General features: G+C 62.6%; 6 protein-coding genes across 6 annotated transcripts; 1 reads left to right on the plus strand and 5 right to left on the minus strand.

Annotated features, from left to right (window-relative positions):
* Positions 1-316: 316 nt before the first annotated feature.
* Positions 317-3,812, minus strand: RHTO_07109 (DIL and Ankyrin domain containing protein; the record flags this gene model as incomplete). Its single annotated transcript, XM_016420767.1, has 6 exons — positions 317-934; positions 990-1,529; positions 1,588-2,457; positions 2,511-2,977; positions 3,040-3,461; positions 3,523-3,812. The coding sequence occupies 6 exons, from the start codon at positions 3,810-3,812 to the stop codon at positions 317-319; spliced, it is 3,207 nt and encodes a 1,068-aa protein (XP_016274494.1).
* A 343-nt stretch (positions 3,813-4,155) lies between these two features.
* On the minus strand, positions 4,156-6,664 carry RHTO_07110 (uncharacterized protein; the record flags this gene model as incomplete). Its single annotated transcript, XM_016420768.1, has 4 exons — positions 4,156-4,345; positions 4,447-4,491; positions 4,569-6,383; positions 6,507-6,664. 4 exons carry the CDS (start codon positions 6,662-6,664, stop codon positions 4,156-4,158), a joined length of 2,208 nt encoding a protein of 735 aa, XP_016274495.1.
* Positions 6,665-7,366: 702 nt separating this feature from the next.
* On the plus strand, positions 7,367-8,834 carry RHTO_07111 (uncharacterized protein; the record flags this gene model as incomplete). The annotated part of the gene is made up of 6 exons (XM_016420769.1): positions 7,367-7,541; positions 7,600-7,728; positions 7,793-7,930; positions 7,987-8,256; positions 8,317-8,523; positions 8,587-8,834. 6 exons carry the CDS (start codon positions 7,367-7,369, stop codon positions 8,832-8,834), a joined length of 1,167 nt encoding a protein of 388 aa, XP_016274496.1.
* A 117-nt stretch (positions 8,835-8,951) lies between these two features.
* RHTO_07112 (FAD dependent oxidoreductase) lies at positions 8,952-10,508 on the minus strand (the record flags this gene model as incomplete). Its single annotated transcript, XM_016420770.1, has 3 exons — positions 8,952-9,158; positions 9,259-9,988; positions 10,045-10,508. 3 exons carry the CDS (start codon positions 10,506-10,508, stop codon positions 8,952-8,954), a joined length of 1,401 nt encoding a protein of 466 aa, XP_016274497.1.
* A 195-nt stretch (positions 10,509-10,703) lies between these two features.
* RHTO_07113 (uncharacterized protein) lies at positions 10,704-12,336 on the minus strand (the record flags this gene model as incomplete). The annotated part of the gene is made up of 8 exons (XM_016420771.1): positions 10,704-10,852; positions 10,908-10,994; positions 11,063-11,129; positions 11,190-11,330; positions 11,430-11,497; positions 11,569-11,720; positions 11,775-12,029; positions 12,131-12,336. 8 exons carry the CDS (start codon positions 12,334-12,336, stop codon positions 10,704-10,706), a joined length of 1,125 nt encoding a protein of 374 aa, XP_016274498.1.
* A 646-nt stretch (positions 12,337-12,982) lies between these two features.
* Positions 12,983-14,089, minus strand: RHTO_07114 (uncharacterized protein; the record flags this gene model as incomplete). The annotated part of the gene is made up of 4 exons (XM_016420772.1): positions 12,983-13,269; positions 13,343-13,600; positions 13,685-13,859; positions 13,919-14,089. 4 exons carry the CDS (start codon positions 14,087-14,089, stop codon positions 12,983-12,985), a joined length of 891 nt encoding a protein of 296 aa, XP_016274499.1.
* Between the last annotated feature and the right edge of the window lie 521 nt (positions 14,090-14,610).

Consider the following 14,610-nt stretch of genomic DNA (forward strand, 5'->3'; position numbering starts at 1 on the left):
CGCTCGCTCGCGGGTTTCAGCGTCCGCGGATCGTCCGGCGTTCGCGGACGGGATTCAGCCCAGCTGCCTTCCTCCTGCTCTTACCTGTCTCTGCACTGGTGCCCAGCCTTATTCGCGTTGTAGAGCCGATCTCATCCGAGGTTGGGAAAGAGGCCGCAAGCTCGCGCTTCCTCCCGCGTCGACTCTCTCTCCGCTCTGGTCGCTCTCCTCGGGCTTCGTGACAGCACGTTGTCACAGCAAGGAGGATGCGCTTGCTGCGAATGCTAGATTCGGGGATGCAGGGCGAGCCAGCGCCCTGACCGTGTGCGTCTACGAGCTAATGCTGGAAGCCACTCGGCATGCGCGGCGTCTCTTCCGCCCCAGTCGACTCAAATGAAGACTCCGGATCGACGCTCCCTCCTCGACTTCGGGCGTCTCCACCGTACTCGACGACCGACGCATTCGAGTCGAAGCTCTGCTCCGCTTCGTCCGTCGCTTCGTCTTCTTCCTCATCCGTGTCGTGACTCGCACCGTTCGCTCCACCCCACCACTCCTTCCCGTCTGCCAGCGTCAAGTCAGGCGTGCTGAAACCCTTGACGCTGGCTAGCAACGCTGCACTCGCGGACGGGACGAGCTGGCCCCTGCCGATCTTGGCCTTCGCGGCGTCGAGAACGGCAAAGAAGTCGTCTGGCAGAGTTGGGGCGAAAGGTTCTCGTCGACTGGTGGCGGCGAGCGAGGAGGTTTCGGTCTGAGGAGTCGAGAGGCCGTTAACGACTGATGCGGAAGAAGACATGCGGGAGACGGAGGAGAGGGAAAGGCGAGAGCGGGGAGTCGTAGCGCCCGAGGAGGAGCGGGAGCGAGAGAGGGGACGGCGAGAGCCGGCGAAAGGACCGAACGCGTCAGGCTGGTCGAAGTGGATGAGCATGTCGGCAGAGGTCGGCACGGCGAAGGGCAGCTGCGAGGCGAGCGCGTGAGTTGAGCTTGGCGAGGGAAAGGAAGCGTGAACGGACCATGTATCGCGAGTTGAGCAGCTCACTCAGCGTCTCGGTTCCTCCGGGCGGCGTGTAAGAACCGAACGAGTCCGGATCTCGAAAGGCGTCGTCGATCATGCGGCCGACATCGTCAGGTGTCGAAGGCGCCGCCTCCTCCTCGAGCGGCGCTGCTCCGTGCGCCGCGTCTGACGCCTGCTCCTGCGCCGCCACTGCTGCCGCCTCCTTCTGGGCCCTGTTCCGCTCCCACTGCTTCTGTATCTGCACGAGATACTCGACACAGTCTTCATCCATCTTCCGCTCGTCCACCTCGTACCGATAATCCCGCACGGCCTTCCTAAGCTGCAGCGGATTGAGCGCGCGCAAGCTTTGAACGGTACTGATGAGGCCATCGATGGAGGACTCGGACGAGAGGCACTGCAGCCACTGGAGGAGCTGGTTGAGGGGGAGGAAGTGGATGGCCACCATTTTTGTCGGGAGGCGGTTCGCGCGCGCCCAGTCCTCGAGCGTCGAGGCGTTCAGGCGGATCTGCATCGCGCGAGATCGGCAGAGATACTTGCGCTGTAGGAGAGCGGTGTCAGTGGGAAGGGTGTGCAGCGAGCGCGGAAGCAGGACGCACCTGTGTGAGCAGACGATTGAAAACCTCGCACGCAATCCAGTAGAAGAGCTGGGAGAACGCCTGGACGATGATGCTGGGCGGAATCTCGTACGCCTGCAAGACGAACAGGGTCGCCGTGAGGAGGGCGGTGATGTCGTTCGGCGCCGCGTCGCTCGGCGCGACCTGGCTGGCCGAGACGAGTCGGTTCCGCGGCGGCGAGCTGGGATCGCCAACGCTCGACCCGCCGACGGACGAGACGGAACCTGCATCGGAGAAGATGCTCCTCGCGCTCGTCGAGTTGCGGATTCCGCCCTTCTTCCCTCGCCCCGTCAACTTCTTGACAAACCGCGTCGACGCCCACTCGTCCTCGAAAGCGACGTCCTCGAACCCTGGCAAGGCCTCGTGGTCAAGCAAAGCCGGCTCGAGGACCCGGTCGATTCGTCGCTCGGCGTCGCGGATGATGAAGACAAAGATCTCGTTGATGAGGTCGGCAAAGTGCGTCTGGTACTCTGACGAGGCGGCAGCGATGCTGGGCTCTTTGCGGAGGTAGTAGAGAAAGAGGAGGCAGTTCGAGAGCCAGAAGGCGCAGACAGACATGTCGTGTGGTCGGTCATGGACGGCCGCTTCGATACGCTCGAGCGCGCCGAAGAGCAGCTCGTCAAAGAGCTCGGCGTTGCCGTGGTGGTGGGCGAAGCGGGCGCAGAGGAAGAGGACGTTGGCCGGGATTACGCGGTACTTGCGTGTCCGAACGGGCTTGATCGTCGTGATCACAACGTCGAGGATAACCGGCAGGTCGGCGAGGGAGAACACGAGCATCTGGTCCAGCTGACATCGCTGCCAGTCGAACGGCGAGCCGGCCCCTTCTTCCGAATCTGAGTCCGCTTCGTTTTCCTGCAGGTAGAGCGGTCAGCCGACGAGCTGTCGAGTAAGAGTGCAGCACTCACTATTCGCCGACCGTCCTCCAAGCTCAGCATCGCCAGGTCCAGCTCCAGATTCTGCGCGCTCTCCATCGCAAGCTGCATCCGTCTCCGTCCCTCCTTCTCGCGCTCCTGCTCCTCGGCCTTCTCCCGTTCCCGTTCTTCCCACGACAAGCTCAACGCCTCGCTCGCCGCCAAACTCAACCTCGACTCGGACCTCGCCATCCCCGCGCTCTCATCCGCCTCCTTTCCCTTGCCCTTACACCCCACGCCCTCTTCCGCCCGTTGTGCAGCCCGTTCCCGCTCCAGCGCCGCCTCCCACGCCGAAGTCAGCACTTCCCTCATGGCGAACCCTTCCGAGCCGATTTTGACGAGATCGCGCGCTGTGAGACCTTTGCGGGATGCGAGGAGGGGCGAGGCGCGGTGGTTGAGGAGGTAGGAGGCAATTGGGATGTCATTGCTTTGAACTGCCCAATGGAGGGGGGTCCAGCCGGCTAGAACCGCGCGAAGCATGTCAGTACGGGAGACAGGAAGACGGGGAATGGATCGCACCCACCCCGATCGACCTGATTTACCCGCACTCCTCCTTCGACTAGCACTCGTACGCACTCCGCATGGCCGAACGCGACGCAAAGGACGAGTGCCGGGTTCCCTTCCTCGTCCTGCGCCTCCAGATCAACCCATTTCCGCGGCGCCTCATCTGGCAAATCCAGTTCGGCTGTCTGTCCCTCTTCCCGCGCGTCTCCCAGCGTGTCTAGATTGTTGAGTGTCGCGGCGGTAAGCGAGAAGCGTCGCTGAGCCGCGGCATTCTCGGCTGTACTGAGGGAAGGGTTGACGGGGAGGGAGAGGAGCCATTCGAGGGTATCGGCGTTTCCGGCCGAGGCGGAACGTAGGAAGACGGATGTGAAGAGTTGGCGCTTGTCGGTGGGAGAAAGGGGCGAAGTGGGCGAGAGGAAGGGAGCGAGGTGTGAAGGGAGTCTGTAGGTGGGGGTTGTGAGCGACAGCGTGACGGGTGGAAGCGGTTAGAGAGGGTGCGTACGGCGGATTGGGTATCAAGCTTGCGTCCAGCAAAGCGTCGCTCGCCGCAGAGCTAGCCTCGCCCTTCGCGCCGTCCGCCAACACCCCCTCGCTCGATGGTCCTGCCACGGCCGACTCGACGCCTGCCAGCGCCGCCGGACTCGGCAGCGGCTTTGAACGGGCAATGGTGCCGCTCTGCTGCGCCGTGTATGCCTTGATTGTCGGAGAGCGCGAGAGAGATGGGCTGGAGTTGGTCGATGGCAGGGGTGGGAGAGGCGGCGAGTCCGGCAGGTCCAGCTGGGAGGCTGCCATGGCCTCTGCAGGCTCAAATGCGACAGTCTAGATCGGGTATCAAGCTGGGAACGAGCCTTTGAAAGCGAGAGAAGCGAACGGGTTGAAGAAGAGGAGCGTGAACGGCGGCGACGACGACCTCGCCAGCTTCCTTTGGCCTGAAAGCGTGCGTCCAATGTCGAATAGGCGCATGTGTACGCGTAGAAGACGATCGCTTGCAGGAAAGGCGAGAGTTGAGGCGGACCTCGCCTCCTTCTCCTCCTCGAGTTGCCAGCACGATCCAAGAACTATGTTGACAGCGAAAGAAGAAAGAAAGACGACAGTTGCTCCTCTACTCCTCACCCACAACCGCACGGCAGCGCGCTCACTCGTACGCCTCGCCGCCCTGCCCGACGCCCATCCCCGACTCTTCCTCCTCGAGCCAGTCCATCGCAACAGTCCGGACGACGCGCCACATGCCCTTTCGTCGGCGCTCGACGCCGAGGACGCCGTCGCGTATCTCGGAGAGGCGGGCGCGGTATTCGAGCGTGTCGGCGAGGAAGCGGTGTAGGTCCCTGTAGTTGGTTAGATTGGGTGAGCCTTGCACACCACAGTAAGAGTCCGCCCCGAGACAAACGCTGTCTCAAGGACAGACAGGCTGAGAGTGCAGACTCACGTGAGGCAGTCGTGCAGGAGGACCTCCTGCTCGTTCGGCGTAAGGCTGCGTGCACCGGAGGGGTCCCGCATCAGTCACAGCTGTTTGAAGCAACGGAAGCCGAAAGAAACCGTTAGACGCACGTATCGAACTGCCCAGTCCCGACGACCTGTCCCGCAGGTCCGGGCACCAGCCTCTCCAGCTCGACCTTGCCCTCGCTGACGAACAGGTCGCGCACAAACACCTCGGGGTCGATGAGGCGCGTCGCGTACTCGGGCAACTCTTCCTCCGGCACGAGGTGGTGAGCCTTTGGTCGGCCGTCTCCTTCAACCGACTCTTCTCCCTCTCCCGCTGCGCCCGCGACGAACCCTTCGCCCTCAACCCCCGGCACGCCCATAGCCATCAACGTATCCGAGTCGTAGTCCCCATCGTCCTCAGGACTGCTCTGCCTCGACCTCGTATGCCTCGCACCCGCGAAGCCTGCACCAGTTCCGCGAGTCGCGACTCGTCCAGACCGCCGACGAACGGCGGGTTCCTCGGCAGAGGTCGAGGGAGCGGGAGTCGCTTCGTTCGTGCCGGGCTCTTCGGACGCGGCGGGATCGTCGGCGGTGGGGAGTGCGGCGATGGCGGGGTCGACAGGAGCGGGCGTGTCGGTTCCGGGCTCAACAGGCTGAGCTGCTGCCTCGCCCGTCTGCGGCGTCAGAGCGGTCGACTCGCCGTCAAGCGCAGGCGTAGGCGTGGCGGTCGCAGACGGTCCGGCGGTCGAATCAGGTCCTGTGACCGCGATCGCAGGGTTGCCCCCTGCCATTGCCGGCGCGGCGGCTGGTGTCGCCTCTCCTGGCTGCTCGGCACCTGCAGCAGGCGTCGGATCCTGCATCGTCGCGTCGCCAGTCTGCGCTGATTCGGCGGCGGGAGTCGCGGAAGAGGAGATGCCGGGAATGGCGACCGGATTGGCGGGCGCCTCGACGGGCGTCGCAGCAGACGGCAGGACCGGCGTCGCCTGCTCGAGCTTGACCTGCTCGATCACGGCCGCCGGAACAGGCGACGGCTGCGTTGAGGCAGCGCCGTCAACATCCATCTGGGCGTCGCCATTCTGAGCCGGCTGCTCGTCCGCCTTCTGCGCCTCGGCAGCCGCCTTCTCCGCCTCGGCTACAGCAGCTGCTTCAGCTTCAGCTTCGGCAGCGGCAGCGGCAGCCGCCTCCGCCTCCTGCGCCTGCTTCTCCGCGCGTTCCTGCTCCCTCTTGGCGGCCTCCTCTTCCCTCTGCTGCAGCACAGCCTGCTCCTTCTCCTTCAACCGTTCCCTCTCCTCGTCCTCCTTCTTCCTCTCTTCGTCCCTGACCCTCTTGCGCTCCTCGTCCCCCTCCCAGCGCCACTCGAACCCCTCGCCCCTCAACCCACGACAAACCTTGGTCAGCGCATTCACAAGCTCAGCCTCCTGCTCGATCAGAGCAGTCGCGCTCGAGCCGAGGAGGTGGAAGGTGTTGTTTCGCTTGCCGAGGGTGTGTTGTATTGCGGGTGCGAGGAGGAGGTCGAGCGGGCTTTGCGGGACGGGAGGGAGGTACGAAGGGTAGGGTTCGTCCGACTCGCGGGAGAGGGAATGGACTGGTCGCGGGATCAAATGCAAGTTTGGCGCGACGGGAAAGCCCGAAGTCGAGGAGGACGGCGCGAGGTCGTTCAGTTTTCGACGTTTCTGCGCTGGAGGGACGAGAGATGACGAGCTGAGAGGGTCGGTGAAACCTGCGTCGACGTTGGCGTAGTTCCCGAGTCGGCCTCGTCGTGTGTGAGGTGCGAGGCGGGAGAGCTTGTTCCCGCGGTTGGTGGTCGGGACGAGGTACGAGGCGGAGGGAGGGAGAGCGTGCGAGTGGGTCAAGTCAAAGTCGTCAAGGTCCGGGTCGGAAGTGGCCGATGGAGACGAAGGCGGGTCGTAGTAGGCTGGCAGGTCACGCGAAGGCAGCGAACTGTGCGAGCGAGCGAAGTCAGTCTAGGTGTATGTGCGAGGAGCAGGGCGAAGTCAAAGCGGCGGCCACAGCGTGCCAGGGCGCCGCCTGCGAGCTGCGGGTCCTGTAGCAAGGCGCACTCACAGGATGGCCACGTTCTTGTCCGCCAGCGCGACCCGCTCGCTCGCCTCTTTCGCCGTCGTCGCTGGACCCGGCGTCCCCCTCGCGCTCGCTGCTCCGACCGCACCTGCTGCGCTCGGTTGTCCAGGAGCAGGCGATGCTGCCATTGCCACGCCGTTCATGCTGTTCGTGCGCAGTTTGCCGCTTGTCGTGGACGAGTTGGCTCTCGCTCGTCCGGTTCGAGGTGGAGAGGCGTCGAGAGAGCCGTTCGAGGAGCGGGAAAGGCTGGCGGGGGCGACTATGGGTCGAAGAGCGTTCAAACAAGCTGTCTAGCGAATCAAGCGGCGCCCACAGCGAGAACGAGCTTGTTGCAAGGAGCCGACCTTGCGCGAGGACAGCGACGACGACTTGTCTCCTGCCACACTCGCTCACAGCTCCGTAGGAACTGCTGCCGTGTGCTGAGCTTTGGGACAGCCCGAGTATGACCCTGCTGGTCTTTGGACGCGGCCGGACGGCGCCGCTCTCCCTCGTCCTCCTCGATGCCCGTTCGCTCTACTTGGTTTTTGGGGGCCAGGAGGACGAGCAGGGGTTCTTCGTCACAGCCAAGACCGCTCCACAGAATCCAAGTCGAGCCCAATCCGCTTCCCCGCCGAGTGACCAAGACGTCCTCGTCCTCGTCCTCGTCGCCTTGTCCCGCCCATATTATCCTCGAGCACACCGCCTCCCGCTTCTCCTATCCTGAGCTACTTTTGCTTGTTACGACGATCTCTCGTGACGGAGGGTCCGCGGATCTCCTCCGGCCAAGAAGCTAGCCATTTCGCTCGCCTTCAAGCTGGACTCGACGTTTCCTTTTGCTCTTCCCCTCTCCATTCACACCGCTCGTTATGCCTCGCAACTTCTTCTGCCGTGACTCGACGACCGAAGAAACGGGTCGACGGCTGGCGATACAGCGGCGAATCGAAGCGCTCGTTTACCACCTCGACGAATCCGTCAACTGGCGGCACTGTGTCCCCGGCGCCGACCGCGCATGGAAGGGACAGTATATCTGGCATGAACACGGTGCGCAACATTCTCACTCGGGAAGACGCGCTGTCAGTTGACTCGCTGGGTCCGGAAGATCCTCAGACGGTGACGGTCGCGAACGCCGGCATCCTCCTCTCGCTCGAGGTTGCGAATGCGAGCGTGCCGGTCCTCGTGCCTCCTCTCCTGCCAACGCAAGGCGAGAGTATCACGCTCAACAGCGCAGGTGCGCCAGCTATCCGCTCCAATTCGCTTCGAGCGAAGCCTGACCTTCGGATTTCTCTTTCAAGACGAGTGGACCTACCAAGATTGCGGCTTTTTGGCGCAAAAGAAGACCAAGATTCTGCGCAAGAGCGAGTGGTTGTTGCGCGCCAAACGTAATCCGCGCAACCCGCCCATCTTTGTCGTCTTCCGTCTGCTGAATCCCGGTACGTCCTTCTCAGCCTGCTCAACTGGATGCCCGCTTACGACTCTGTCTGTGCAGACAACAGCTTCTCCACAGAAGCACACCCTCGCTCTCTCCGTGTCGCCTCGAAGCCTCCCTCGTACTTCAACGACCATTCCAGAGTCGAACGCCGCGACCTCAGTCCGACCGCACCGCCTTACACAGAGACGCACAGTCGTTCCAAGGCGGATTGGAGCGACGAGGACAAGGCACTGTTCGCTCTGCGGGTCACGGCGTTCTTGGGTGTGCATGGGCGAAAGGTGCGGTTTCGCGGAGCGCCGACCAGCGACACGCCAATGAAGATTGAGTGTGCGTTTGACGCCCTCTGGCGTTCGTCTCGTACTTGGCTGACATTCGTGATCCTCGCAGATTCCAACAGCACGCACGACGCAGTGACGATCACGAACACCGGCGTCTGGCGAGCCATCATACCATCCGTCCCCGGACGGTCAAACCGCGTTCCGCTCCTGACGGACCTCGAGAAAGGCGTCCGGGTGTACGCGTACGTCTTGCCGGGAACGGATCGCACGGGACCTGGGTCAGTTGCGGTGAAGTACAGCGGTGAAGGGTGGGATCGTGCGTCCTGCTCCTCCCAATTCTTCTTTCTGCCTCCTACGACTGACATCTTTGAACTCGCAGCTCGACTGCGACCTCTGGCCGGCGACGAGTGGACCTACCAGTTCCGCTCTGGCGTTTCCCACAACAACCGCCGCGACGCTCTTCACCAAACGACCGAGACGGACTGGGTGGTCGTATCGCGAGCGGGAGACAGACAGCCTACTTCTGTTAGGTTTGTCGCGCCGGCGAACCCGTTCGTGCCGGGTGAAAGAGGGGAGACGGGATTGAGTACGCCTCATGTGTTCAGTCTGCGCAAGCCACGGCTGTAAGTCGAGTGAGCTAGCGGTCCAGACGTGGGGGTGCTCTTGCGCAACGCGCTGGTAGAAGCCGACGCAGCAGGAGAGTATCGAGAGTCTGCCTTGAACCGAGTCTATTCCTCCGAGGCTCTACAACTTCGCCTGCTTGAACCTATCCGGCGCGAGCATCCTCACGTCCGCGCTCTGCGCCCGTCCAAGCATCATCTCCGCAACGACTTTACCCGCTCCAGGCGCGAGCGTGATCCCCCATGGTCCCATCGCGGTGGAGATGTAGACGTCGGGCGCGAGAGGGCCGATGATGGGCTCCCGGTCAGAGGCGATAGGGCGATAGCAGAACTGCGAGAGACGATGGGAGGCGGAGGATGAGCGAAAGAGAGAGGGCGAATAAGGTCAGCTCTGCCCTTGCAGGCAAAAGAAACGGAAGTGTCGAGCGCACCTGCTCCTTCTCAATCACGGCGCCGTTCTCCTCCTTCAACAACGGGCTGACAGCTCCAGCCGCACGCTTCAGTCGCCCAACGCACCGCTCATCCAGCAATCCCTTCACTCCATCAACCGTATCCGGCAGCTTGTTCGGCAGCCCATCCTTCCTCTGCGGTCCGCCTCGTTCAGGAATCGAGTTCTCCCCGGCGACGTAGATGAGCCCGTTTGCGCGGACGAACAACTCGGGCGAGCGGGTGTATCCCTCGCGCTTCTCTTCCTCCGTCAGTCCGCGCGCGAGACCGGACGTCGAGGCGTGGACTCCGCCTACTGCGCCGGAGATACCAGCGAAGACAGCCTCGGAGGGGAGATCGGAGGTGGATGAGGAGGCGGAGGGAGTGAAGAGGTCGAGAGCGGGGCGGATGAGGAGCGAGTGGCCGGGGAGGTTCGTGAGCGGGATCGGAGGGAGGGACAGCTTCTCGCATACAGCTGCGGACCACGGTCCGGCTGCGACGAGGAGCCGGTCGAAGGGAAGTTCGACGCTTGAAGCGCTCGAGTCGTGAGGAACGAAGGTGAGGGTTCGCTTGGCGGAAGGGGCGAGGGTCGCGGGAAGTACGGCCGAGGCTGCGCGAGCGAGAGTAGACGTATGCGAGCTTAGCGCAGTCGCTTCGCCGAAAAGGGTCGTGAAGCGGTCGGGAAAGTTGGAGGAGAGGTAGTCGTGAATGGCTTTGCAGAAGTCGGCGGGGTCACTGCGCAGCGGCGTTCGTCAGGGTACGTGCACTGCATGGAAGGGAGAGTAACGCACACTTGCGCGACTCCTCCAGCCGTATCGAGCTCTTCCCGCTCTCCCTCGACCCACTGACCCGCAGGCAGCCGCTCCTTGTCCGCCTTGACGACCTCCTTCCCCTTCCCGCCTGGCAAAGTCCTGTACTTGCTCCTACTCTCGTCCGTCCCTCCCACCGCCAGCCCGACCGCGCCACACTCGCGATAGCCCCACTTCGACTCGTCGCCTCGGAGAGCGTCGGAGAGTTGGCGGTGGCAGTCCCACGAGAGCCGGGCGAGTGACTGCGACGGTGGCTCGTGCCAGGACGAGCCGCACGCGATGAAGCCTCCGGCGTACGAGGAAGCGCCGCCAGCGATGAGGCGCGAGCGGGAGGATTCGATGAGGAGGACCTTGGTCGAGGAGGAGAGCGAGAGCGTGTAGTACGCCGTGCAGAGGCCGACTATGCCACTTCCGAGGACGACGACCTGTTCTGGCTCTGCAGGCATCCCTAGCGAACGAAGCCGCGAAGCAAACGTGAAGTGGAAGAGCGAGAGAGAAGGAGAACGACGGCCGCTTCGCGTCGACGGCGTCGTAGGCTGCGAAAGTTGCGGTTTGCATATCGACAAGATACAGGGTGAACAGCGGTGAAAGAGCTACAACAACCGGGACTTGACAAGGCGAGCCAGAACCCCTTCTCCTCCTCAATCCATCGACATGCGGAACCTGTTCCGTCCTGTCGGCGCGTAGTAGTCTCTTGACCCGAGAGGGTACTCGTCGCCTTCTGCTATGGGTCGTGGAGACGTCTTGAGGTCGAGATTCGAAGTCGAGCGGAGGATCTCGCCGCGCGACACTGCGAGCGCACGGCAGTGAGCGGGTGCGACGCTCAAACACAGGCTGAGACTGACTCTGGTACTTCAAGCCAGAGCCAAAGTTGAGCCAACACTTGATGACCGTTGCCGTTGTTACCAGCAACGCAGAGAGGCAGAGAGCGGCTGTGAGGAAGTTGCGGGTATTAGCTTGGCTTGACCCGCCAGTCCCCTTCGCCTGGTGAAGGACGCACCGAAGACCGTGAGAGACTTGAAGACGAGCTGGTAGTCCGTTTGGCGGTCGCGGTAAATGATGAACAACTGCGCCGCGTTATCCGTCAGCACGTCTTCATCCTTCGAGAAAAGTGACGCCCGGCGCACTTTGTACACAAAGTACGCGCACCCGACTGCGCAGCCGACGAGGAAGACGTAGACCATGACTTTGTGTTCACGCTTGATGGAGAAGTAGCCGAGGACGAGGAGGACGAGGGTGACGGGGAGGGCGGCAATCGTCAGGCCGCGCTGTGGGAATGCATAAGAGGAGGACGTCTGAGCGAGACCTCGGCAGGAGATGCTGCAGAAAGTCGGCAGGTAGCTGGAGAGGACAGGAGGGGGACGAACCTCGGCGGAAGTCTGGGTCGGAACGAGGAAGACGAGCTGCAGCGAAAAGGCGACGAAAAAGAAGAAGTCTGGGCGAGTCGAGCGGTGTCAAACTTGGAACACTAGCACTTGCGAACGGGAGGACGAGAAATGAACGCACCGAACTTGAGGATGCAGATGAACACCTGGAACCACGCATAGCACTTCTTGATCCTCCTGTCCGCTCCAAGCGTCTTGAAGATCTGCCAGCCGTACTCGCGGTAAATTGGCCAGATTGTGACGATGTAGACGGCCTCGGTGAGGGAGATCATGCTGCAAGGAGACGGGTTAGTCAAGATTGCGGTAGAAAGGGATCGAGCGACGCACGCTGGGATGAACCAGATGAGTACTTTGAGCGCGGGGCTGTTGACGAGCGGCCGGATCTCGTGGATCTGCGGAGGCGCGTATACAACGATCAGTCTTGTGTTCCTTGGCGGCATGGCAATGGTGTAGCTGACCTGAATGGCGGAGTAGACGAGGAAGAGCGTGTTGAAGATGAGGAGCGCGACAACTTGGATCGTGTTCTTGGCGACGAGGGCGTCTACGGCGAGGACGAGCTGGGTAAGGTGAGCGAGAACGAACCTGCGGAAGCCGATGTGTCAGTCTTTCGCTTGACCTTCAACCTTCGCCACGCGACCATGGTCACTGCAGCATCTCGCAAAGCGGAATTTCCCACGACTTACAGCGCAAGGTAGACCGGCAAGACACTCCTGTCGCTCCGCTCCATCAACAGCTGCCACACATGCTTCTCAAAGCTGTTGAGCGTGAGTGCGACGACCACTGTGTCGACGAGGGTTTCGAGGAAGGTGACCGAGAGGTGGGCGATAGTCGCGGGTGTTCGAGGGATGAGGGCGGACAGGCGTTGCCGCAGGGGCAAGAGCGGGGCCATGGTGAATCGGGAGTGTCTATCTGACGCCGTGTAAGTCTCTGGCGGTCGTCGCAGGCGGCCTCGCGCTGTCGACGGCGGACAGGACGGCGAATTTTGGCGGAGATGAGAGCGGTGCGAGCGGGCGACGTTGGGCGTGGGAGCGCCGCACGAGCAGTCTAGCAGGCGTCCAGCGCTCTTTAACGTGTGTGCACGACGTAGCAAGGTCCACTCGAGCGAGAGACGAAGTTGGACGAGGCGAAGAAGCGGACGCGCTCAGTCGCGAGTCGACGTGCAAGGCAGCGAGCGACGACGAGCGAGGGAACGACGACGGCGCTGAGATGGGATTGCTAGCTTTGTTGAAGTGGCGGCGGGAAGAGAGAGGCGGGGGGGAGCGAGCGGCGAGGGAGAAGACGGCGGGGAGGAGGAGGACGGTGTCGAGTTCAGTCTTCAAGGCTGCTCCGCGAACGACTGGCAGCGAAGTAGCAAGGCAGCGACGACAGAAGTACGCAGGCGCAGTCTCACGGGCAACGAATCGCGGGACGACGAGCAACAGCCACATTCCGACGACCTTCCCAACCTTGCAAGGAAGCTCGTCTCCGCCGCCAAAAACGACGCGCTCCGAGCCATGTCACACGCTGCCGTGCTACCGTACGTTTTGTCGACGCACTCACCACCTCCGCAATACGCGAGGCGTCCGCACGCCCAAAGACCGCGCAACAACCTCATGTCCCGCGTTCGTCGAGCTACTCCGGGCGCCGGCGTGTCCTGGCTGGCCGTAGTCGAGGTCGAAGGTGAGGCGGAGATAAAGAGTGGGGAGCGGGTTGACCGCGGCATGCTCAACGGTCAAGTTGAAGACAACCGTGCGAGGGGCGACGGCGGAGAGGGTGTCAACACCGGAAACTTGGTATTCCTCCGCGTCGTGCTGCTGCAGGCGAACGTGAATGTCCTTGCGCCCTGTAAAGAGTAAGTCTTGCTTCAGCCACACCTTCGTCGCTATGACTGCGAGCTCAAGGGGCAGTCGCGGCACCTGTTCCGGACAACAGCCTGACCACGAGGCCGTCTTTGAGAAGTGCCGGTCTGTTTCCGTTATACGGATACGCGCAGGAGCTGTCCTTCGGCGGAGCCTGCTGCGCCTTGAGAACTGCAGGACCGGCGATCTCGTGAATTTTGGCAGGATTGTTGACGCCGCGTTGTGCGATCGCCCACTGCAGTCGTCGATACCGATCTGTTGCAAGGACAACTCGAATTGGCAGAGCCGGCAAAGTCAGGTGGATCCTGTCGTCCTCTGGAAGGGCATGATGCGGTCAGCGCTCGCCATCAACAGCGTCAGAAAGTGAGGCAGGTGAGCCAGTAATTTTGCAGGACTCACTGGTGTTGAGTCCGGGCTGAATGTGCAGGTGCTCGGGCATTTGGGTCGCGTAAGTGAGGAAAGCCGTCTCGTAACTCGAGCTGCCTCGGCGGAAGTCACAGATGGCCTCCTGCCACTCATCGACCGCGGCGATAATCATACGTCGGAGGGAATTGGGTCCGCCCCACGCTGCGAGCTGTGTCAAGGTCTCGAGGTGAGCGAGAGCGCATGTGCCGAGCGGGATGATGTACGCACTGCTGCGTGCGTTGCGGCGACCCTCCTCGCCTTCTCGTTCTCCGCAGCTGAGACCGCAGGAAAGATGAGCTCGTCAGCAACCTCGACGCCGGGCAGCGGAGCGACGACTTGGAACGAACCGGCATCGTGAACCGGATCAAAGGCTGCGTGGCCTTGCCTCGAGCTCGCCATAGCGTCGAGCCGGGCACAAGGAGGGCAAGAGCAGGAGAAAGGAAGCTGGAGTCAATCTGCCGAACAACTCGCGAAGACCGGACCGTCCGCGGGCGCTGAAACCTGCGAGGAAGCGGCCACAATGGCCGAGCTCGAGAGGGCCGGCTTGGGGCCGGCTGAGGAGTATTCTGGACAGTCTGGAGAGCCGAAAGAGAGCCGGGAACTGGCGCAGTGTGCGCAAAGCGAATGCCATTGTGGTCGAGCAGCGTCTCGAGGGAAAGCTGGGGACGTCTGCGACTTGGGTACCCCGCCCACCCGGTGCTGCCAGCGGTCGTTCAGGACGGGCAGCCAGCTTTCAGCCCCATCGAGCGAGTAGCGGTGAGCAGCAGGAGCGAAAGAGACGACGGGGAGGACCCCCAGCAGGTTGGTCCTCGTCACACCGCTCACGCCGCTCGAGGGCGTTCGCTGGATCATACGGAGCACTCGGAGCAGTCTGCTGAGTACCACTGCTGAGCGGCTTACACTAAAGCTCGCTCTGCGTC

This window comes from Rhodotorula toruloides (assembly GCF_000320785.1).
Source record: "Rhodotorula toruloides NP11 unplaced genomic scaffold Scaffold6, whole genome shotgun sequence".
In the NCBI taxonomy this organism is placed as follows: Eukaryota; Fungi; Basidiomycota; class Microbotryomycetes; order Sporidiobolales; family Sporidiobolaceae; genus Rhodotorula; species Rhodotorula toruloides.